At 46.0% G+C, this 23687-nt stretch overlaps 1 protein-coding gene across 1 annotated transcript in view; it reads left to right on the forward strand.

Moving 5' to 3' along the window:
* SLC44A3 (solute carrier family 44 member 3) overlaps positions 1-23687 on the forward strand; it is a 347672-nt gene that overhangs the window by 53335 nt on the left and 270650 nt on the right. The window contains exon 3 of the mRNA XM_063939826.1: positions 4881-4982. Within this exon, the coding sequence (XP_063795896.1) occupies positions 4881-4982 (102 nt within the window). The remainder of the gene's footprint in view (positions 1-4880; positions 4983-23687) is intronic.

Below are 23687 nucleotides of genomic sequence, written 5' to 3' on the forward strand. Positions count from 1 at the left end.
TCCTACTTCCAATGGTGTGCTTAGTGTAACTACGATCCTAAAGTTCTCAGTATCCTTAGGCTGTTAGCCTTCTTACAGGCAGGTCAAGCCATGGGTCTTCGCCTTGCTTCTCTGAAGGTCCAGGTCTCGGTCTTGTATGTTTGGTTCCAGAAGAGACTGGCTTCCTTGCCAGATGTACGTACCTTCCTTCAGGGGGTATTACGCATACATCCTCCATTTGTCCCTCTGGTGGCTCCGTGGAATTTGTCCTTGGTTCTACAGGCCTTATCACGGCCTCTTTTTGAACCATTGGAAATGGTGGACCTCCAGTGGTTAACCGGAAAGACCCTCTTTCTACTGGCAATCTCCTCAGCACGCAGAGCTTTAGATTTGGGAGCTCTCTCCTGTCACTCCTCATTCATAATCTTTCACCAGGGCTGGGCGGTCCTTCGAACAAGAAAAGGCTACCTGCCTAAGGTAGTATCTAAGTTCCATATCAACGAACCCATTGTGTTACCGGCCTTTCAGGAACCTGGCTTCTTGCAAGAGGAAACATCGTTGGATGGGGTCCGTATTCTCCAGATCTATGTGGACCATACTGGTTCCCTTAGGAAGACAGATTCCCTATTCATCCTTTACAGATTCCACAAGCGGGACTGGCCAGCCACTAAGCAAACATTGGCAAGTGGGCTCCGCATGACCATCTCACAGGCGTATATGCAGGCTGATATGCCTGTTCCAAGTACAGTCTCTGCTCACTCTATTCGATCTGTGGGTCCTTCGTAGGCAGCCCGCCATGGCGCATCTGCTGAACAACTCTACAAGGCTGCTACATGGTCTACTTGTCTACTTCCCACATATTTCTTAGGTTCTGTGCCTTTGATACGTTTACCTCTCCAGATGCAAACTTTGGCCGCAATGTCCTCCTTTCAGCGTAAGAGCGTTCCCTCCCTATATCAACTGCTTTGGGACTTCCCATGGTTAAGTACTAACCCTGTGGAGACCATGGATCCTGACGAAGAAAAGAAGAGTTATGGTAAAGCTTACCTTTGTTAACTCTTTTTCTTTGAGGTCAATGTGAGCTACAGGGTGCCCACCCTGATGCACCTAGCTTCAATGGGTTACTTTTAAGGTCACCAGTTCGCTTCTCCTCTATGTCAGAGTGTGTTTCCTGTATGTACCATCCTTCTCTCTCTTCTCTCCAGCTCCTGCTTTTGGCTTGTTATTAAAGAAGTGCCTGAGCATGGGGGTGCGGTATGAGGGGAGAGAAGCCCAGTGCATCCTGGGAGGTTCACAATTACTGTTCGGATTAACCCTGTAGATCCCATGGAACTCGAAGAAAAAGAGTTAACAAAGGTAAATTTTACCATAACTCTTCTTTTCCCAGTGTTTACAGTCGCTATGCTGCAAAGTGCATTCATATTCTTATTACTGTAAGAACACACTTGCAATAAAAAGGCAATATGTTTGGAAGGTGTGGAAGTGCAGAAGACCAAGCTTCAGATTACATTTACTGTGTTCCAACCTTTCCACCCACCCAGCAATGTTTAGAGTACGGAAAAGAATTTAACATGCAGTTGATTTTTTTTTTTTTTTTTTAAGAACACCAGTAGGGAAAAAAATCCTTATGTTTTTCTCTTTTATTATGATGATTGAATAAACCACTAATTTGCTTTGCTGAGGATAGTACTCACTGAAGTTTTTACACCAAATCTGTACAGCAAATTATTGGCCTGATTCCAGTAGAGAGGTAGACGGTACGCCCCCCAATATAAAATAAGGAAGGAGCAGAAGAGCACTAAAATAGGACAAATCTGTGAGAATAGTGCTCAGTATCATTGGTAATAATTGTTCTGCATGGATTAGCTGATTCATGCTGAGATGAGAAAAATTGAAATATAGTAATGGAACATGCTTTGCTGGTAAGGTTTACAGACCACCATACCAGCAATTGTGTGAAGTGTAGTTTTGCTGCTTTAAGATCCAGTTAAAAGTCAGGGGCAGTTGTAACGGGATCCTGTCTTTAGGTCAACAGTAAGTAGGTCGACACTGTCTAGGTCGACCACTATTGGTCGACAGTAAGTAGGTCGACAGGGACTCTAGGTCCACATGTTCTAGGTCGACATGTCAAAAGGTGACATGAGTTTTTCACATTCTTTTTCATTTTTTTACCTTTTTCATACTTTACGATCCACGTGCACTACAATTGGGAACGGTAACCTGGCGGGTGCGCAATGCTCATGCGTGGCGGCCGCAGTGGAAGTGGTCGCAGAGCCGACCGCAAAGAAGATTGACAGGAAGAAGGCGTTCTAGGGCGGATCCGGACCGTTTGGAGCCGTTTTCGGGGAGTGGTGAGTAAAATGCAGGCGTATCCAGGAGAACGGAGGGTGGATGTCTGACGTCAAAGCTGAGCCCATCATCGCTGGATCCATCGCAAAGGGTAAGTAGGTATAGGCCTAGTCTAGTTTTGCTTGAAATTTTTTTAGCTTAGCAGGGCTGCACAAGTGATCGCAGCCCTGCTAAGCTAAAATACACTCCCCCACTGGCGTGTACTAGTTGATCGCAGCAGCAGCAAAAAGTTGCTGGCTGCGATCAACTCAGAATGATCACCACTGTACGGAGAAAACTACACCAAAAAAAGTAAAAAAACTCATGTCTGCCTTTTCTCATGTCAACCTAGTATATGTCGACCTAGAGTCCCTGTCGACCTAGAAACCATGTCGACCAACTTACTGTCAACCAATAGTGGTCGACCTAGACATTGTTGACCTAAGTCTAATCTACCTAACATACCACACCTGTTGTAACAATTAGCTAAATGATTGAAAGGAGTGGAAAGTTGGAACCCTTTGGCTTGATTGCAGGATTTATTGGGTCACAGCCAGGGCACTGGACAGCAGTGGGACGAAGCATGCAAAAGAGTTCATAAGATCACTTATGAATTAAAGTAAAGTAGTTATTATCACTAGGATATAGAAATGTATATATTAAACTCGCCTGTGGGCTGTGGCAGCCCCAACAAGCTTGTTGTTTTTGGCCTGTCTGGCTATGCCATCTTATGGAGGTGCAGGGCGGTGGTGGTGCTAGGTGGAGAATTAAGAAGTGAGAGACATAATGGCACAAGGCTAATTCGAATGTAATAGGGTGGCTAGTCCCTGGGAAGGGGACAGCCACCAGGAAGCAGGCAAATCATTGGCTGGTCTTGTTTAACTGCCATGCAAGAAGCTGGGGACCTGATTTGATTGGAAGCCCCTGGACTGGCCTATGGGCTTCCTGCACATGTCACTGTGAGGCACCCACTAATTATGGCGACGGGAGTGAGCGCTTTTTTTTTTTCTTAACTTTTTTAAAATTTCTTTTTGCACGGTCTCATGCGTACAGATATGCATGAGACCCTTTTTTAGAGTGTGCCCCTGTTTTTAAAAGGCATTACTGTGGTCACAAGAAATGTTGTGATGTGGCTGATTGTTTCCCGCTCCTAAATAGGAACATGATTCTTATTGGATCTTTAGATCCATAAAAGAAAACTCAAACTTTAAATAATATAGCTCATAAAGCCTATATTTATCAAAGAATTGTGTCTATATGTGCTTTATTGTTGTGACTCCAGAAATTGCTTTTAAAGGGCTTCTGTCAATCCCAGTAGCGGTTTTCCATACTCCCAAAAATCTCAGATCCATGAATGGGACAGAGGGCATTACAGCATCACAATAGGGGAGTGGCTATGACTCTGGGACGCTCTCACTTTCCTCCAAACACCCATTCATTACTGCGCACACCCTCACCTTTGCTGTGCAGAGTAACTGTAAACAGGAGATAGCGGACAGGAAATACCGCTCCGCATTCTGACCTAGTCGGGACATAGCTGTCCCAATCAGTATTGCGAGACAGAGCCCTGAAGTCAGGATTGCCCAGCCTTTATGAGAACATTTAGGAGGTATGGTTTCCGTTTTCTTCTAAATGCAGTTTTCGATCAATAAAACAACAACAACAAAAAAAAAAAAAAAAAAAAAAATTATATTTTTTTTTTTGGGGGGGGGGGTGATTATTTCAATTAAAATTTATTTTTTACATGCATTATGTGATTTTATGCAAATCTGTTATATATGCTAAATAAATCAATTGTTTATTGACCTTCAACCATATGTGTTCCTTTAAACACTGTATATGACTTCCTAGCACCTCACTTTCTCTTTTGGCAGTCCAGCCCCCTCCAAACGGGTGTGAATCATTGGGTTCCACATATGGTCCACATACACTAGGTCAACAGGGTCAATAAGTCAACATGTAAAAGGTAGTCACCACAAAAGGTTGACAGGGACAAATGGTTGACACAGTGAAAAGGTCGTCATGGGAATTGTCAACACAAAAAATAGGTCGATACGTTGTTTTTGTGTGTGTCCTTTTTCTATGTTTAACCACATATAATACAAATGAGAGGAAACGTGCCCCCTCATGGGCTAACTTTGCTTGCCACCCTTTGGGCAAGGCACTGCACTTCACTATCGCTGCGCTTGGAACAGGTTACTGTTCCCAATCGTAGCCCATGTGGATGGTAAATGCTGAAAAGTAAAACAAAAATGACCCTCCCCCCCCCAAATAAAAGTATGTCGACCTTTTGAACCTGTGACCTTAAGTGCTGTCACACTTTTACAGCTTGACATTTTGTTCCTGCCAGCCTACTGTGATGCATGTCGACCTATTGACTGTTGACTTATCATCTGGAACCCCTCCAAACATCTACCCTTCTTACTCTTAAGTATAATCTGTTGGCAGCTGTTCATGTGTGAGCCTAATATACAGTATTTCATTTGGGCCACTTGTTTGAAAGTGTAATTTTCTTTTACCAGTATCATCCTCCGTTATAAGATTACTATCATAATGTAAATCCTCTCTTTCAGGTGTCTGAAGATCCCGCACAGAGACAATGGAGACCTATACTTTACAGAAAATGTACAGATATCCCGTGGCTGGTTTTATTCTTTCTTTTCTGGTCTGGTTTGGTAAGTTACCAGATGCTGCATTGATTTCTTATACTACTCTAATGGACTGCAGTAAATAAGTATAGTTCAATTTGTACAGGAAATAACTCTTTGATTGCTGAAGTTCTGTGTAGTTTGTGGTAGAGTTTAGCTAGTATAACAAACTCCTACTCTTACGAGTTTCGAGCACCAATGGTATTTTGGCACTTTAGTCGCTAGATTTAAAGCAGCAATTTGTTTTAGGGCAAAAGCAACCTGGCATTGCCTTACAAAATAATTGTCGCTTTAAAATTAGCAACTGCATTGTTGACATCTTGCTGTTACCCGCATCTCGCAGGCATTACATTTGGACCTGAAGCTGTGAAGTCACTGGGGAAGAAGGAAGGTTTTTGTTACTCGTCCTTTTTGGACAGAAAATTTAACGTTCCCAGAACCCTTGCTGTTTAAATCCCTATAGGGAAGCCAAACTTTTAACTATGGCTGTGGACAGATTAAAGTTGGTTGATGTTGAGATTGCTGGAAGGGGTGCTAATTAATTGCTGCATTTTGTGTGACAGGTTTGAAAAACACCATGCACACTGGTCATGTTCTTGGGATTAGGTGCTAAATTCCGCATGCTTATGTTTAGCTAAACAATATATCTCGTTACCTCATCTCTATAAATACATGTCCCATTGGTGATGCAAGCACAGCCTTAAATTAATCATTTAAAAAGGATGTTAAGATCAAGTGTTGTGAGATGGAACAATTAAGTGTATTAGAAAATATGGTTAACTGGAGACACAAACATATGTATCAAAAACTTCTTTTTTAAAGCTGTAAAAAAATATAATAGATGCAAACAAATATAGAGGGATGTATGTAACATAAGAGGTTGGTTTGTTTGTCTTTCAAGTCTGTGCTATTTTATCAGCTGCAAAAAAATGATTGCTTTCAATAGCACTGATGCACTTTCTGGAATAGCTTTTTAACACCTTAATGGCCAGATGTGGTTTACTTATCCGTGGTGACTACTCTTTCTGTGTCCGTTTTCGTTGGTATAACTTTTTGTTTACTTTCTCCTCCCACTCAGGCAGTTTTTTTTTTTTTTTTGTAAATTCTTTTTATTCAGTTTTTGAAGGCAAGAAATACCAATACAAATACATAAAACCAGTTTTTCCAAACAGTTAGTAACAGCAGTAGAATAAGAGCAAAGCTATCACTCACAATAATGCATACAGGAGGAAACTGCTGAGGGTATTTGCAGAAAGAGTGTAAAGGTGAGCCTGATTATTACCCTCAAAAGTAAGATCAATAGCATTGAGAAAATAATACACCATAAAGAAAACTAAAGGGCAGTACACATGGGGAGAGATGTGTGCTGAGCGATCTGTCACAGACCGCTCCGCACACATCTCTCCCCCACTCAGCACAGCACAATGTGTGTTGAGTGAGGGGCACGGGGAAGGGGGGGGCGCTCATTTCACCCAGCGATGTGCTAGATTGTGCCTGCATGCCAGTCTAGCACCGGCGATACTAATGCGCGGGGCTGCGCATCTCTATCGCTATGGGGCATACACACGAGAGATCCGTGCTTAAAATCTAAGCAATCTAGTTAGATTGCATAGATTTTAAGCACGACGGATCTCTCCATGTGTACCCCCCTTAAGACAACATAAATGTAACAAGAACAAAAGTGCCTGTTTGCTTATCAAGTATGTCTAATTATCATGCCTCTCTCCCTGCATAACTCACAAAGAGCATCACAAATTGAATTCATGCTATTGAGAAATACACATTTCTATTACAACACATTCATATTCTAATTATAAATTAGAATATGAATGTGTTGTAATAGAAAAAGTCGTAGAAAGCCATTCCCATCCAGACAAAGTACAACAGCAGGAGTTCAGACCATCAGTTCTTATATGAAAATGAACAGGTTGAGCTATTACCTAGCTGCTAATTGAATATCAAATCCCTACGGCCGTGGGTTTTTTCAATTTCCCGCCCGAAATTCAATTTCCTTATGTATCTATCGCAGTATGGCGTATTGAGGTAAGGCGTATGAGGACTCATCTGTAAGTCTACCCTATTTTCAACACAAATCCATACTGATCTGCACCTTATAGTTGCTACTAGTATTGCGGATCCTGTCATATGTCCGCAAGCTATAATGCTCACCCCATGTCTCTTTTACACACTCTCTCTCTCTCTCTTATAACCTCTCCTGAAGCTTTTTCATCCCATTTCTCTGTCTATCCCTTTTTTCTACATTTTAGCTAAACGGTTATTACTGCTACTCCCATGTATATTGGGGGTCATTCCGAGTTGTTCGCTTGGTAAATTTCTTCGCATCGCAGCGATTTTCCGCATAGCGCGCATGCGCAATGTCCGCACTGCGACTGCGCCAAGTAAATTTGCTATGCAGTTAGGAATTTTACTCACGGTTTTTTCTTCGTTCTGGTGATCGTAATGTGATTGACAGGAAGTGGGTGTTTCTGGGCGGAAACTGGCCGTTTTATGGGTGTGTGTGAAAAAACGCTACCGTTTCTGGGAAAAACGCGGGAGTGGCTGGAGAAACGGAGTGTCTGGGCGAACGCTGGGTGTGTTTGTGACGTCAAACCAGGAACGACAAGCACTGAACTGATCGCACTGGCAGAGTAAGTCTCGAGCTACTCAGAAACTGCACAGAGAAGTCTTTTCGCAATATTGCGAATCTTTCGTTCGCAATTTTAAGAAGCTAAGATTCACTCCCAGTAGGCGGCGGCTTAGCGTGTGCAAAGCTGCTAAAAGCAGCTTGCGAGCGAACAACTCGGAATGACCCCCATTAAAAGGCAGTACATGGAGAAATCAAATAATTTTCCAGTGTGTCTTTGTTTCTTCTTGCTAGCGCCACCATAGCCAGCTACGGCGGCAAAGCAAGTTGGAAACCTATCAAGCGATGAAGGTAAGCTCTTTGTCGCTTGCTAAATAGCACATACCCAATCTGAGGATGACGTTATGCTTATAGTCCCATTCTCCACCTTTGGATTCCCCTGCTTGACCATGGTGGTCATTCCGACCCATTCGCACGCTGCGGTTCATCGCAGCGGTGCGAACGGGTCGGAACTGCGCATGCGTGGCAGCCGCATTGCGCAGGTGCGTCATTGCCTATCGCCGGGCAGCGATGCCACGTACGAATAAAGTGGTCACAGCGGCGAACGCAAGAAGATTGACAGGAGGAAGGTGTTCCGGGGAGTCAACTCACTGTTTTCCGGGCGTGGAGATCCGAACGCAGGCGTGTCCAGGCATTTGGAGGGCGGATGTCTGACGTCAATTCCGGGACCTTCATTGCTGGATCCATCGCACAGGGTAGGTAACTGCAGGGCTAGTCTTGTTTTACACAAAACGTTTTTAGCATAGCAGGGCTGCACAAGCGATCGCAGCCCTGCTATGCTAAAATACACTCCCCCCATAGGCGGCGTCTAGTTGATCGCACGAGCAGCAAAATGTTGCTGCGTGTGATCAACTTGGAATGAGGGCCCATGTGCAGTCCTCTCCGAATAATCTTATTTCTTGAGCTCTCGTGCATGTGCAACGGGGCTGTTCACTAGCATTTACGTATTGCATCAGCAATATGCAGAGGGACTGAGATCGCAGAAGGGGTGACGTTAGATAACACCTATCCTTTCGTTGTTTTTGGTACTTTGCAGTGCTAAGACATCCTACATCATAATGATTAGTGGCGTCACTGGATGTCTTTTAACGCAGAGATACGTCACACGTTGACCTGACAGTTTCTTACTGATCTGGTTGTTGTCTCGATAAACAGATTTAATCATGTGCTCTCTGTGCATCTGTGATTGAATGAGACTTTCATCTTACTGTATGCTGCTTTATGTGATTAGAATAGTATTCAAAAGGTGTTTATCATGTTATTGCCTTTTATGTGAGTAGTGGAAAATAGAGGAGACTGGGGAAATAAGGTATCCATTTGGATGGTTGACCATGTTAAGGTCGATAGTCATTAGGTCAACCACTATTGGTCAACATTGACATGGACAGATGGTCGACACAGGACAGGTCGTCACATGAAAAGGGCGTCATGACTTTCTTTAAAGAAAAAGAAAAGATTTTTTAACTTTTTCATACTTTACCATCCACACGGAGTACGATTAGGAACGGTAACCTGTGCTGAGCGCAAGGGGAGGCGGTACACTAATTCGGGTTCCTGGTCATGTTATGGAAAAAATTACACCAAAAACCGTTAAAAAATCCATGTCGACCATTTTCATGTGTCAACTATTAGTCCATGTCAACCATGTCTATGTCGACCAATAGTGGCCGACCTAATGAATGTTGACTTTAACATGGTCAGCCATTCATACCAGAACCGGGAAATATATGCACAAGTCAGATCCACAAGGGACTAGCAAATATATACAGGCAATTCTTGTTTAGGTATTTAGGGCCTAATTCAGCATAGATCGCTATTCAGAGAAATTGCAGTTGTCTGCAAGTAGAAAGGTGTCGCCCCAACAGGAAGAACAAACGCCCCATACAAAATTGCGAATGCATCGCAGATCGCTATCCACTCGGAGATGCATAAGCAATTCCCGGAATATCAAAGAAACTTTGAGCAAATGTGAGTAGGTCTAAGGCTATCACTAATCTTCAACTGAGACGTCCTGGAAGTAGTCTGCGCTGACGTCAGGGACCCTCCCCAAAAATACCTGGGCACACCTGCGTTTTTTCTGACACACCCAGAAAACATCAGGTTTCCGCCCATAAACGCCAGCTTCCTGTCAGTCAAACAGCGGCTACATTGCAATTACGATCTGTACGCATTTTCTGTCGCTATTACCCCTTGCGTGTGAACGCTAGGCATGCGCAATTGTTCGATAATTGATTGATTTGCGATTTCTCTGAATAGCGATCCATGCTGAATTAGGTTCTTAATACAATATACATATAGGCAAGGTTAATAATGCAGAAACTCCCTTCCCCTTGTGCATTTCTAATCTCCATATTTGCCCACATCTCATCCCAACACTTTTGTATTCCCCTGATAAGCCCAACCCAAACAGTACGGATAGTGTAGTGGCTAGCATTACTGCCTCACAGCACTGGGAACATGTGTTCCATTCACACCAGAGCCCTAACTGTGTGGGGTTTGTATATTCTCCCCATGCTTGTGTGGGTTTCCTCCAGGTTCTCCGTTTCCTCCCACAATCTAGTAATATACTGGTAGGTTTAATGGCTCTCGACAAAAAATTAACCAGTGTGTGTGTATAAAATTAACCAGTGTGTGTGTATAAAATTAACCAGTGTGTGGTTAGGGCAGACTAGATGGGACAAGTGGTTCTTCTCTGCCTTCAAATTCTATATTTCTATTGTGCTTCCTCTCACATTTCCCTTGACTCTTCCAAATTTCTAGAAGTAGGATCTGCACATATAAGAGAAGATCCAGTTACTGGGAAGTGACTGGATCTTTACCCATATACTACAACATACCATCTCTTGTTTATTAACTTGTTTTTTTGTTATTATCCAGAAGTAAATCCTCCCTTAGATGCAGACGGGGCCGGATTGCCAATCTGGCATTTATGGCAAATTCCAGAAGGGCTGTTGGGCTGGTGGACCGGTCCGGTCAACAGAGAGCCGAGAAGGCCATATACAGCACAGCCTCCGGCTCTGTGGTTTTTCTCCCCCCCGCCCCCCCCCTCCCTCCGTCGTCCAAAGTGCCCGTAGATTCTGTAATGGCAATTGCTAAGCAATATAGGGGCGTCCCTGTGACTCGCAGCACGTCCCAGTGAACAGTATCCACGTGCCCCGTTGTAAGCAATATAAGGGCGTGCCACGAGTCCACGCCTCCTGACTTGCGGCATGCCCCCATGAACAGTGTCCGCGTGACCCCTTTCACACGCGCGCCGAAGGCCAGGGCTGGGTCCCAGTCACTCCCTGGATGCAGGGAAAACATAGAATGTAACCTATGGGGGTGTGCATTTATTGCTAGATGTGAGTTTATGCGACTGGTATAATCTAGTATTTCAAGATTCATTTCTTACGTTGGATCTGCTATAAGGACACTTGGATATGAGTAGCATTTTCCACATGATTCAGTAGGCTCTGTTTTTCCCTCCATCAGTAATACTCCTGCAACTACGTTGTGCTTTATTTTTTTTCCATTTTGTAATCTTTGAAAACCAGGCCCTCCGTTAACCCCCTCCTTGTGCTCCCAGAATGCTTCCCTTTATATATAATTCATCAGCAGCAACAACAACAGAGCAGAGTTCTGTGACTTGTCTAATGATACAGATGTAATGTATGTGTATTGAGAGTTAATTCACGTTTATGTTTGGCACTTGTGTAGTAAAATAAAAGGCTTGAGGCAAGATATTTTGTTTCTGCTATAGGGCGGTGGCAAAACCTGACTAATTTAGCAGCAACACCTTAAAATGACATACATGGGCAGAGGATGGATGATACATTTACTGAGATTTGGGGACACTGGGGTCATTGCACCTCCTTGTGGGCGAGTGTTTCCAGGTGCTGGGCAGGTGGAGCTCTTGCTTTGTTGAGCTTTGGGTTTATGATGTGTGAGAAAGCAGGTATGTCTTTTATAGGGGGTGTTTTTTGCAGTTAATGGTATTGTTGTTCTTTTTTATGCAAATGTATAAATACAAACTCTAAAATGTTAAAATATCTAAGACGGGCATGTCCAAACTGCGGCCCTCCAGCTGTTGTGAAACTACATATCCCAGCATGCCCTCACATAGTTTTGCTATCAGAGAATGCTAAAGCTGTGTCAGGGCATGCTTGGATGTGTAGTTTCTCAACAGCTGGAGGGCCGCAGTTTGGACATGCTTGATCTAAGAGATGATTATGTGCTTAATACAGGGGAAGTTTTGCAGAAAGCTGTAATACTATGGTCCTTTCTGGTTTATTATGTGTGCATCTTAATAAATACTGTATGCAGGAATATGAGATGTCATTAATTATGAGTCCAGTCCTTATGCTGTAAATTGATTGGAATACATGCATCTACAGATGGGTCCTCTGTTATCTTGGCTGGCTGAGGCGTTAGTCGCGATTGGGCATACGCAGCGTGCCAGGGCGCAAGGATGCGCGCCTAGTCGTAGGGAGGCACACAGAGCGTTTGGCATTACCTTTGAGTGTAATTCCTGCGATCATCCACCAGATGTCGCTTTTTAAAATCACCAATGCGCATGCGTGTGGTCTCCATTAAAATACAATACTGAACTACAGCGTAAGAACTACTTTACTGGTGCGTCTCATTACGCTACAGTATGTCATACAGTATATAACAGTATATACAGTACAGACGCATATGCAAACGAATGTGTTACAGGTACAGTATGGTCTATTGATGTTAGGAATATGTGAGCGTCCAAATCCCGTAGTATTAAGTATAACGGGGAGAGATAAAAGCTCCTCCCTTAGTTCCTGGATGCCAAATCACCGCGCTTTGCATCTCTGTACAGTATTTTGTGTTTGAGTACTAAATAGCACGAACAGCTTGTAACATACTCTGCTGTAATGGTTACAGTGGCAAGTGTTATCTTTTATACGTATAATGGGGAGAGATAAAAGCTCCTCCCTAAGGGGTATATTTACTAAGATACGTATTTTTGCCGATTTCAGCCGAGATCAATCTCGGCTGACATCGGCAGTGTACTGCACGAATGCAACTTTTTGAAACGAAACACGGTAATTTACTAAACTACCATGTTTTGTACATTTGAGTTCACTGATGTTGAAATAATTGTATTGCCGGCAGTGTTTTACGGGAGAGAACAGTAAAACACTGCCGGACTTAACACAATGAAGACCGGACGGATCAGTGTGATCCGTGCAGGGCTTCATTGTGTACAGTATAGAAATAGTTAAAAATCCCCCCAAAAAATTGAGTAGGGTCCCCTCTCCTAAGTATAACCAGCATCGGGCTCTTTGAGCCGGTCCTGGTTGGTAAAATACAGGGGTAAAAATGCATTTGCTTCCCCCGTATTAAGACAACCAGCACAGTGTTCTCTGTTTGGTCCTGGTTCCAAAAATACGGGGGACAAAAAGAAGGGGTCCCCCCGTATTTTTAAAACCAGCACTGGGCTCCACTAGCCAGAGAGTTAATGCCACAGCCGGGAGACACTTTTATACTGGTCCCTACGTCCGTGGCATTACCCCCCCAACTAGTCACCCCTGGCTGGGGTTCCCTGGGGGAGTGGGGACCCCTTAAATCAAGGGGTCACCCCCCAAGCACCCAGGGGCCAGGGGTGAAGCCCGAGGCTGTCTCCCCCCCCCCCCCCATCCCTGGGCGGTGGATGGGGGCCTGATAGCCTTTCAAAGTGTAAAAAAAAAGAATATTGTCTTTTGTTGTGGAACTACAAGCCCCAGCAAGCCTCCCCCACTTGCTGGTACTTGGAGAACCACAAGTAAACCAGCATGCGGGGAAATAACGAAATAACGGGCCCGCTGGTACCTGTAGTTCTACAACAAAATAAATACCCAAATAAAAACAATACACACACAACGTGACAGTAAAACTTTAATAAACATACATGCACACTTACACACTCATACATACTTACCTACATCCCACGCCGGCCAATCACGTCCCCTTGTCCAGTAGAATCCAATGGAGGTACCTGTGAAAAAAAGCACCAAAATACTCCCCTATTATACAGTGATGATCGGTCCTCTTCATTCCTGAAGTAATCCACAGGGATAATAAAATAATAAACCGAAAGGCCGAACCACGCCACTAAAGCTGTCCGTGAATGCCGGGACCCCCGTGACTGCTGTCACTAGAGATCCCAGCAGCCAATCAGGGAGTGCTACATCATAGCGGTCTCCTGATTGGCTGTGCGCTCCTGGCCTGTCAATCAGGCGGAGCGCATCGGCTAGAATGAAGCTTCGCGCAGCTCCATTATAGCCTATGATGGGAATTTTGCGGTCTGCGGCTAACCGCAAAGTTAATTGAGGTCACCCACAAGAGTGACCCCAATTAACCTCGCGGATAGCCGCAGACCGCAAAATTCCCATCATAGGCTATTATGGAGCTGCGCAAAGCTTCATTCTAGCCGGTGTACTCCGCCCTGATTTAAGGGGTCCCCACTCACCCAGGGAACCCCGGCCAGGGGTGACTAGTTGGGGGTGGGTAATGCCACGGCCGCAGGGACCAGTATAAAAGTGTCCCCCGGCTGTGGCATTATCTCTCTGGCTAGTGGAGCCCGGCGCTGGTTTTAAAAATACGGGGGACCCCTACATCTCTTGTCCCCCGTATTTTTGGAACCAGGACCGGACAAAGAGCCCGGTGCTGGTTGTCTAAATACGGGGGAACCCTATGCATGTGTACCCCTGTATTTTAACAACCAGGACCGGCTCAAAGAGCCTGAGGCTGGTTATGCTTAGGAGGGGGGAACCCACGCAATATTTTTTTTTTATGATTTTAAACTCATTCAGACCCTTTTCCACAGATAAGCATTCACGGATCTCACTGATCCGTGCATGACTATCTGAACACACCAGCAAAAAGCAGGTCTATTTGAAAGCTCCATATTTTTACGAATTCTATGCTTTCCCGGCAGTTTTTGGCTATTGTCGCCAGTGATTGAGAATAGGAATTCTTAGGAAATTTTCCGAGTTCTATAAAATAACAGCTGTGTTTGACCGATGGTCTATTCATTAATATTTGTGTGGTCAGCAGTGTATCTCAAAACGAATAGCCCCAACACTGCAGAGATTTGTGTTTAGTAAATTCCCAAGATCACACCTTAAAAAAAAAAAAACTCGAATGAAATCGGGACCAGAGAAAATATACCCCTAAGTTCCTGGATGCCAAATCACCGTCCTTAGTATCTCTGTACAGTATTTTCTATTTGAGTACTAAATAGCACGAACAGCTTGTAACGTACTCTGCTGTAAAGGCTACAGCGGCAAGTGTTATCTTTATAAGTATAATGGGGAGAGATAAAAGCTCCTCCCTTAGTTCCTGGATGCCAAATCACAGTGTTTAGCATTTCTGTACAGTATTTTCTATCTAGCCAGAAATCCCGCATCCCATGCAAGCTGGGCGGACAACTGGAGGGGACCCGACACATGGTTGCTTGCTGTTTCCCTTTGCAATGTCACATAGACTAGTGGTTGGTCTGCCCAGAAAGCCAACAGTCTCCTCTTTTGTACGGTACTGGTCCTGAGTCTTTGGGACACCCATAACCAGAGATATCAGTCTGCAAAGTGGACCCATTTTCCCATAGACTATAATGGGCCCGTTAATTCAGACCCACCATGGTTTCCAATGCTTGCTATGAGCCTTGTGGGGGTCACAGAAACTTGTGGTTGGTATCCTCCTGTAGCTAATCATCTACCCTTCCATACCAACCTGATTCTGAGCCGATTGGACCCTCAGAACCGGAGATATTAAGCTTTAAGCCCATTTTAATTGAATTGAATGTAATAGCTCACATAAACCGAACGTCAGTGGACCATTGCTTTAACACGTTCGTTATTTATTGATTTATTGGTTTCTTTTTTTGGGTCCCGACAGACAATTAATATTTTTGACAGCGTCTCTGAACTCCGCTGGTTAATCCCTACCTCCCCCTCTCCCTTCCCCCTCCCCTTTATGCCATTAAGGGACTTGGACGCTCATATGGCAGAACACACTTTTAAGCCACCACCTCCCCCTTCGCCCCTGGGAGCCTGCACAGTTCATACAGTAGACAGGGTGGGAGGTCAAGTTACAATAAGTGTGCAACACAATACTGCAGTATACTGTATATGAAAATCACATAGAGAACTGCAGTCGCGATGATAGGTGTGTAAATGGTACAGTAGCAGTGATCCCTTCTCATAAAGTACAACACAGATTCTCTATCACTGATGATCTGCAGTACTGTGTTGCTCGAACAGTTAATTGCGTCAGGATACACTCATTTATATTTATTGGTATGCCTACGGGTGCTCATTACCACTGTGTATTTCTCTGACCTAGTGGATGCTGGGGACTCCGTCAGGACCATGGGGAATAGCGGCTCCGCAGGAGACAGGGCACAAAAGTAAAAGCTTTAGGATCAGGTGGTGTGCACTGGCTCCTCCCCCTATGACCCTCCTCCAAGCCTCAGTTAGATTTTTGTGCCCGGCCGAGAAGGGTGCAATCTAGGTGGCTCTCCTAAAGAGCTGCTTAGAGTAAAAGTTTTGTTAGGTTTTTTATTTTCAGTGAGTCCTGCTGGCAACAGGCTCACTGCATCGAGGGACTTAGGGGAGAGAAGTGAACTCACCTGCGTGCAGGATGGATTGGCTTCTTAGGCTACTGGACACCATTAGCTCCAGAGGGAGTCGGAACACAGGTCTCACCCTGGGGTTCGTCCCGGAGCCGCGCCGCCGACCCCCTTGCAGATACCGAAAAGTGAAGAGGTCCAGAAACCGGCGGCAGAAGACTTTTCAGTCTTCATAAGGTAGCGCACAGCACTGCAGCTGTGCGCCATTGTTGTCAGCACACTTCATAGCAACGGTCACTGAGGGTGCAGGGCGCTGGGGGGGGGCGCCCTGGGCAGCAATGATAGTACCTTATTCTGGCTAAAAATACATCACATATAGCCCCTGGGGGCTATATGGATGTATTTAACCCCTGACAGGTCTCAGAAAAACGGGAGAAGAAGCCCGCCGAAAAGGGGGCGGGGCCTATTCTCCTCAGCACACAGCGCCATTTTCCCTCACAGAAATGCTGGTGGGAAGGCTCCCAGGCTCTCCCCTGCACTGCACTACAGAAACAGGGTTAAAACAGAGAGGGGGGGCACTTATTTGGCGATATGACTATATATATTAAAATGCTATAAGGGAAAAACACTTATATAAAGGTTGTCCCTGTATAATTATAGCGTTTTTGGTGTGTGCTGGCAAACTCTCCCTCTGTCTCCCCAAAGGGCTAGTGGGGTCCTGTCCTCTATCAGAGCATTCCCTGTGTGTGTGCTGTGTGTCGGTACGTGTGTGTCGACATGTATGAGGACGATGTTGGTGAGGAGGCGGAGCAATTGCCTGTAATGGTGATGTCACTCTCTAGGGAGTCGACACCGGAATGGATGGCTTATTTAAGGAATTACGTGATAATGTCAACACGCTGCAAGGTCGGTTGACGACATGAGACGGCCGGCAAACCAATTAGTACCTGTCCAGGCGTCTCAAACACCGTCAGGGGCGTTAAAACGTCCTTTTACCTCAGTCGGTCGACACAGACACAGACACGGACACTGACTCCAGTGTCGACGGTGAAGAAACAAACGTATTTTCCTTTAGGGCCACACGTTACTTGTTAAGGGCAATGAAGGAGGTGTTACATATTTCTGATACTACAAGTACCACAAAAAAGGGTATTATGTGGAGTGTGAAAAAACTACCTGTAGTTTTTCCTGAATCAGATAAATTAAATGAAGTGTGTGATGATGCGTGGGTTTCCCCCGATAGAAAATTATTGGCGGTATACCCTTTCCCGCCAGAAGTTAGGGCGCGTTGGGAAACACCCCTTAGGGTGGATAAGGCGCTCACACGCTTATCAAAACAAGTGGCGGTACCGTCTCCAGATAGGGCCGCCCTCAAGGAGCCAGCTGATAGGAGGCTGGAAAATATCCTAAAAAGTATATACACACATACTGGTGTTATACTGCGACCAGCGATCGCCTCAGCCTGGATGTGCAGCGCTGGGGTGGCTTGGTCGGATTCCCTGACTGAAAATATTGATACCCTTGACAGGGACAGTATTTTATTGACTATAGAGCATTTAAAGGATGCATTTCTATATATGCGAGATGCACAGAGGGATATTTGCACTCTGGCATCAAGAGTAAGTGCGATGTCCATATCTGCCAGAAGTTGTTTATGGACACGACAGTGGTCAGGTGATGCAGATTCCAAACGGCACATGGAAGTATTGCCGTATAAAGGAGAAAAAGACAACGTCTTTTCAGCCTCAGTCCTTTCGTCCCCATAAGGGCAAGCGGGCAAAAGGCCAGTCATATCTGCCATGGGATAGAGGAAAGGGAAGAAGACTGCAGCAGGCAGCCCATTCCCAGAAACAGAAGCCCTCCACCGCTTCTGCCAAGTCCTCAGCATGACGCTGGGGCCGTACAAGCGGACTCGGGTGCGGTGGGGGGGGGGTCATCTCAAGAGTTTCAGCACGCAGTGGGCTCACTCGCAAGTGGACCCCTGGATCCTACAAGTAGTATCCCAGGGGTACAGATTGGAGATTCGAGACGTCTCCCCCTCGCAGGTTCCTGAAGTCTGCTTTACCAACGTCTCCCTCCGACAGGGAGGCAGTAGTGGAAACAATTCACAAGCTGTATTCCCAGCAGGTGATAATCAAAGTACCCCTCCTACAACAAGGAAAGGGGTATTATTCCACACTATATTGTGGTACTGAAGCCAGACGGCTCGGTGAGACCTATTCTAAATCTGAAATAGTTGAACACTTACATACAAAGGTTCAAATCAAGATGGAGTCACTCAGAGCAGTGATAGCGAACCAAGAAGAAGGGGACTATATGGTGTCCCGGGACATCAGGGATGCTTACCTCCATGTCCCAATTTGCCCTTCTCACCAAGGGTACCTCAGGTTCGTGGTACAGAACTGTCACTATCAGTTTCAGACGCTGCCGGTTGGATTGTCCACGGCACCCCGGGTCCTTACCAAGGTAATGGCCGAAATGATGATTCTTCTTCAAAGAAAATGGACGATCTCCTGATAGGGGCAAGGTCCAGAGAACAGTTGGAGGTCGGAGTAGCACTATCTCAAGTAGTTCTACGACAGCACGGGTGGATTCTAAATATTCCAAAACCGCAGCTGTTTCCGACGACTCGTCTGCTGTTCCTAGGGATGATTCTGGACACAGTCCAGAAAAAGGTGTTTCTCCCGGAGAAGAAAGCCAGGGAGTTATCCGAGCTAGTCAGGAACCTCCTAAAACCAGGAAAAGTGTCAGTGCATCATTGCACAAGGGTCCTGGGAAAAATGGTGGCTACTTACGAAGCGATTCCATTCGGTAGATTTCACGCAAGAACTTTTCAGTGGGATCTGCTGGAAAAATGGTCCGGATCGCATCTTCAGATGCATCAGCGGATAACCCTGTCTCCAAGGACAAGGGTGTTTCTTCTGCGGTGGCTGCAGAGTGCTCATCTACTAAAGGGCCGCAGATTCGGCATTCAGGACTGGGTCCTGGTGACCACGGATGCCAGCCTGAGAGGCTGGGGTGCAGTCACACAGGGAAAAAATTTCCAGGGAGTGTGATAAAGTCTGGAGACTTCTCTCCACATAAATATACTGGAGCTAAGGGCAATTTACAATGTTCTCAGCTTAGCAAGACCTCTGCTTCAAGGTCAGCCGGTATTGATCCAGTGGGACAACATCACGGCAGTCGCCCACGTAAACAGACAGGGCGGCACAAGAAGCAGGAGGGCAATGGCAGAAACTGCAAGGATTCTTCGCTGGGCGAAAAATCATGTGATAGCACTGTCAGCAGTGTTCATTCCGGGAGTGGACAACTGGGAAGCAGACTTCCTCAGCAGGCACGACCTCCACCCGGGAGAGTGGGGACTTCATCGGGAAGTATTCCACATGATTGTGAACCGTTGGGAAAGACCAAAGGTGGACATGATGGCGTCCCGCCTGAACAAAAAACTGGACAGGTATTGCGCCAGGTCAAGAGACCCTCAAGCAATATCTGTGGACGTTCTGGTAACACCGTGGGTGTACCAGTCGGTGTATGTGTTCCCTCCTCTGCTTCTCATAACCAAGGTACTGAGAATTATAAGACGTAGAGGAGTAAGAACTATACGCGTGGCTCCGGATTGGCCAAGAAGGACGTGGCACCCGGAACTTCAAGAAATGCTCACAGAGGACTCATGGCCTCTGCCGCTAAGAAGGGACTTGCTTCAGCTAGTACCAGGTCTGTTCCAAGACTTACCGCGGCTGCGTTTGACGGCATGGCGGTGGAACGCCAGATCCTAAGGGAAAAAGGCATTCCGGAAGAGGTCATTCCTACCCTGGTCAAAGCCAGGAAGGAGGTGACCGCAAAACATTATCACCACATGTGGCGAAAATATGTTGCGTGGTGTGAGGCCAGGAAGGCCCCACGAAGAAAATTCAACTCGGTCGATTCCTGCATTTCCTGCAAACAGGAGTGTCTATGGGCCTCAAATTGGGGTCCATTAAGGTTCAAATTTCGGCCCTGTCAATTTTCTTCCAGAAAGAATTGGCTTCAGTTCCTGAAGTCCAGAAGTTTGTCAAGGGAGTATTGCATATACAACCCCCTTTTTGTGCCTCCAGTGGCACTGTGGGATCTCAACGTAGTTCTGGGATTCCTCAAATCACATTTTAAACCGCTCAAATCTGCGGATTTGAAATATCTCACATGAAAAGTGACCATGCTGTTGGCCCTGGCCTCGGCCAGGCGAGTGTCAGAATTGGCGGCTTTGTCTCACAAAAGCCATATCTGATTGTCCATTCGGACAGGGCAGAGCTGCGGACTCGTCCCCAGTTTCTTCCTAAGGTGGTGTCAGCGTTTCACCTGAACCAGCTTATTGTGGTACCTGCGGCTACTAGGGACTTGGAGGACTCCAAGTTGCTAGATGTTGTCAGGGCCCTGAAAATATAGGTTTCCAGGACGGCTGGAGTCAGGAAAACTGACTTGCTGTTATCCTGTATGCACCCAACAAACTGGGTGCTCTTGCTTCTAAGCAGACGATTGCTCGTTGGATTTGTAGCACATTTCAACTTGCACATTCTGTGGCAGGCCTGCCACAGCCTAAATCTGTCAAGGCCCATTCCACAAGGAAGGTGGGCTCATCCTGGGCGGCTGCCCGAGGGGTCTCGGCATTACAACTCTGCCGAGCAGCTACGTGGTCGGGGGAGAACACGTTTGTAAAATTCTACAAATTTGATACCCTGGCTAAAGAGGACCTGGAGTTCTCTCATTCGGTGCTGCAGAGTCATCCGCACTCTCCCGCCCGTTTGGGAGCTTTGGTATAATCCCCATGGTCCTGACGGAGTCCCCAGCATCCACTAGGACGTCAGAGAAAATAAGATTTTACTTACCGATAAATCTATTTCTCGTAGTCCGTAGTGGATGCTGGGCGCCCATCCCAAGTGCGGATTGTCTGCAATACTTGTACATAGTTATTGTTACAAAAATCGGGTTATTATTGTTGTGAGCCATCTTTTCAGAGGCTCCGCTGTTATCATGCTGTTAACTGGGTTCAGATCACAGGTTGTACAGTGTGATTGGTGTGGCTGGTATGAGTCTTACCCGGGATTCAAAATCCTTCCTTATTGTGTACGCTCGTCCGGGCACAGTATCCTAACTGAGGCTTGGAGGAGGGTCATAGGGGGAGGAGCCAGTGCACACCACCTGATCCTAAAGCTTTTACTTTTGTGCCCTGTCTCCTGCGGAGCCGCTATTCCCCATGGTCCTGACGGAGTCCCCAGCATCCACTACGGACTACGAGAAATAGATTTATCGGTAAGTAAAATCTTATTTTTAGATAGCGGAATCAGATGCTCATGCAGATGTACCCTGATTCATGTGAAACCTGTGTGCCCCCTTCCATTGAATGTATTACAATGGATTACAAAGAAAAAAAAAATTAATAAAGTGAGTGTCAGGAGAAAAAAAAATAGCTTGGCACTTTGGGAATCAAACCCAGGACTCTCAGCTTGGGAGGCGGGAGCCTTCATCGCTTGCTCACATCACTGCATGAAAGTTACACAAGTTCATGTGTAAAAGTAATGCAATCAGCGACTCCAGTTGCGTCTGCATACACAAGTGTTTTAACACATTTGTTCGCGTCTGTATAAACTATTTTCTCTATCGTCCTAAGTGGATGCTGGGGTTCCTGAAAGGACCATGGGGAATAGCGGCTCCGCAGGAGACAGGGCACAAAAGTAAAGCTTTTACAGGTCAGGTGGTGTGTACTGGCTCCTCCCCCTATGACCCTCCTCCAGACTCCAGTTAGATTTTTGTGCCCGGCCGAGAAGGGTGCAATTCTAGGTGGCTCTCATAAAGAGCTGCTTAGAGAGTTTAGCTTAGGTTTTTTATTTTACAGTGATTCCTGCTGGCAACAGGATCACTGCAACGAGGGACAGAGGGGAGAAGAAGTGAACTCACCTGCGTGCAGGATGGATTGGCTTCTTGGCTACTGGACATGAAGCTCCAGAGGGACGATCACAGGTACAGCCTGGATGGTCACCGGAGCCACGCCGCCGGCCCCCTCACAGATGCTGAAGCAAGAAGAGGTCCAGAATCGGCGGCTGAAGACTCCTGCAGTCTTCTTAAGGTAGCGCACAGCACTGCAGCTGTGCGCCATTTTCCTCTCAGCACACTTCACACGGCAGTCACTGAGGGTGCAGGGCGCTGGGGGGGGGCGCCCTGGGAGGCAAATGAAAACCTTTAAAAAGGCTAAAAATACCTCACATATAGCCCCAGAGGCTATATGGAGATATTTACCCCTGCCTAAATGTACTAAATAGCGGGAGACGAGCCCGCCGAAAAAGGGGCGGGGCCTATCTCCTCAGCACACGGCGCCATTTTCTGTCACAGCTCCGCTGGTCAGGAAGGCTCCCAGGTCTCTCCCCTGCACTGCACTACAGAAACAGGGTATAACAGAGAGGGGGGGCAGAATAAATGGCAATATATTAATATAAAAGCAGCTATAAGGGAGCACTTAATCATAAGGCTATCCCTGTCATATATAGCGCTTTTTGGTGTGTGCTGGCAGACTCTCCCTCTGTCTCCCCAAAGGGCTAGTGGGTCCTGTCTTCGTATAGAGCATTCCCTGTGTGTCTGCTGTGTGTCGGTACGTGTGTGTCGACATGTATGAGGACGTTATTGGTGTGGAGGCGGAGCAATTGCCAAATATGAGGATGTCACCTCCTAGGGGGTCGACACCAGAATGGATGCCTTTATTTGTGGAATTACGGGATAGCGTCAACTCGCTTAAGCAGTCGTTTGCCGACATGAGGCGGCCGGACACTCAATTAGTGTCTGTCCAGGCGCCTCAAACACCGTCAGGGGCTGTAAAACGTCCCTTGCCTCAGTCGGTCGACACAGACCCAGACACAGGCACTGATTCCGGTGGTGAAGGTGACGAATCAACCGTATTTTCCAGTAGGGCCACACGTTATATGATTTTGGCAATAAAGGAGATGTTACATTTAGCTGATACTACAGGTACCACTAAACAGGGTATTATGTGGGGGTGAAAAAACTACCAGTAGTTTTTACCGAATCAGAAGAATTAAATGACGTGTGTGATGAAGCGTGGGGTGCCCCGATAAAAAACTGCTAATTTCAAAGAAGTTATTGGCTTTATACCCTTTCCCGCCAGAGGTTAGGGAGCGCTGGGAAACACCTCCTAGGGTGGACAAAGCGCTAACACGCTTATCAAAACAAGTGGCGTTACCCTCTCCTGAGACGGACGCACTTAAAGATCCATCAGATAGGAGGATGGAAAATATCCAAAAAGGTATATACACACATGCAGGTGTTATACTACGACCAGCTATTGCGACTGCCTGGATGTGCAGTGCTGGGGTAGTTTGGTCAGAGTCCCTGATCGAAAATATTGATACCCTGGACAGGGACAATATTTTACTGTCGTTAGAACAAATAAAGGATGCATTTCTTTATATGCGTGATGCACAGAGAGATATCTGCACACTGGCATCACGGGTAAGTGCTATGTCCATTTCGGCCAGAAGAGCTT

The sequence above is a fragment of the Pseudophryne corroboree genome, chromosome 9 (genome assembly GCF_028390025.1).
Source record: "Pseudophryne corroboree isolate aPseCor3 chromosome 9, aPseCor3.hap2, whole genome shotgun sequence".
In the NCBI taxonomy this organism is placed as follows: Eukaryota; Metazoa; Chordata; class Amphibia; order Anura; family Myobatrachidae; genus Pseudophryne; species Pseudophryne corroboree.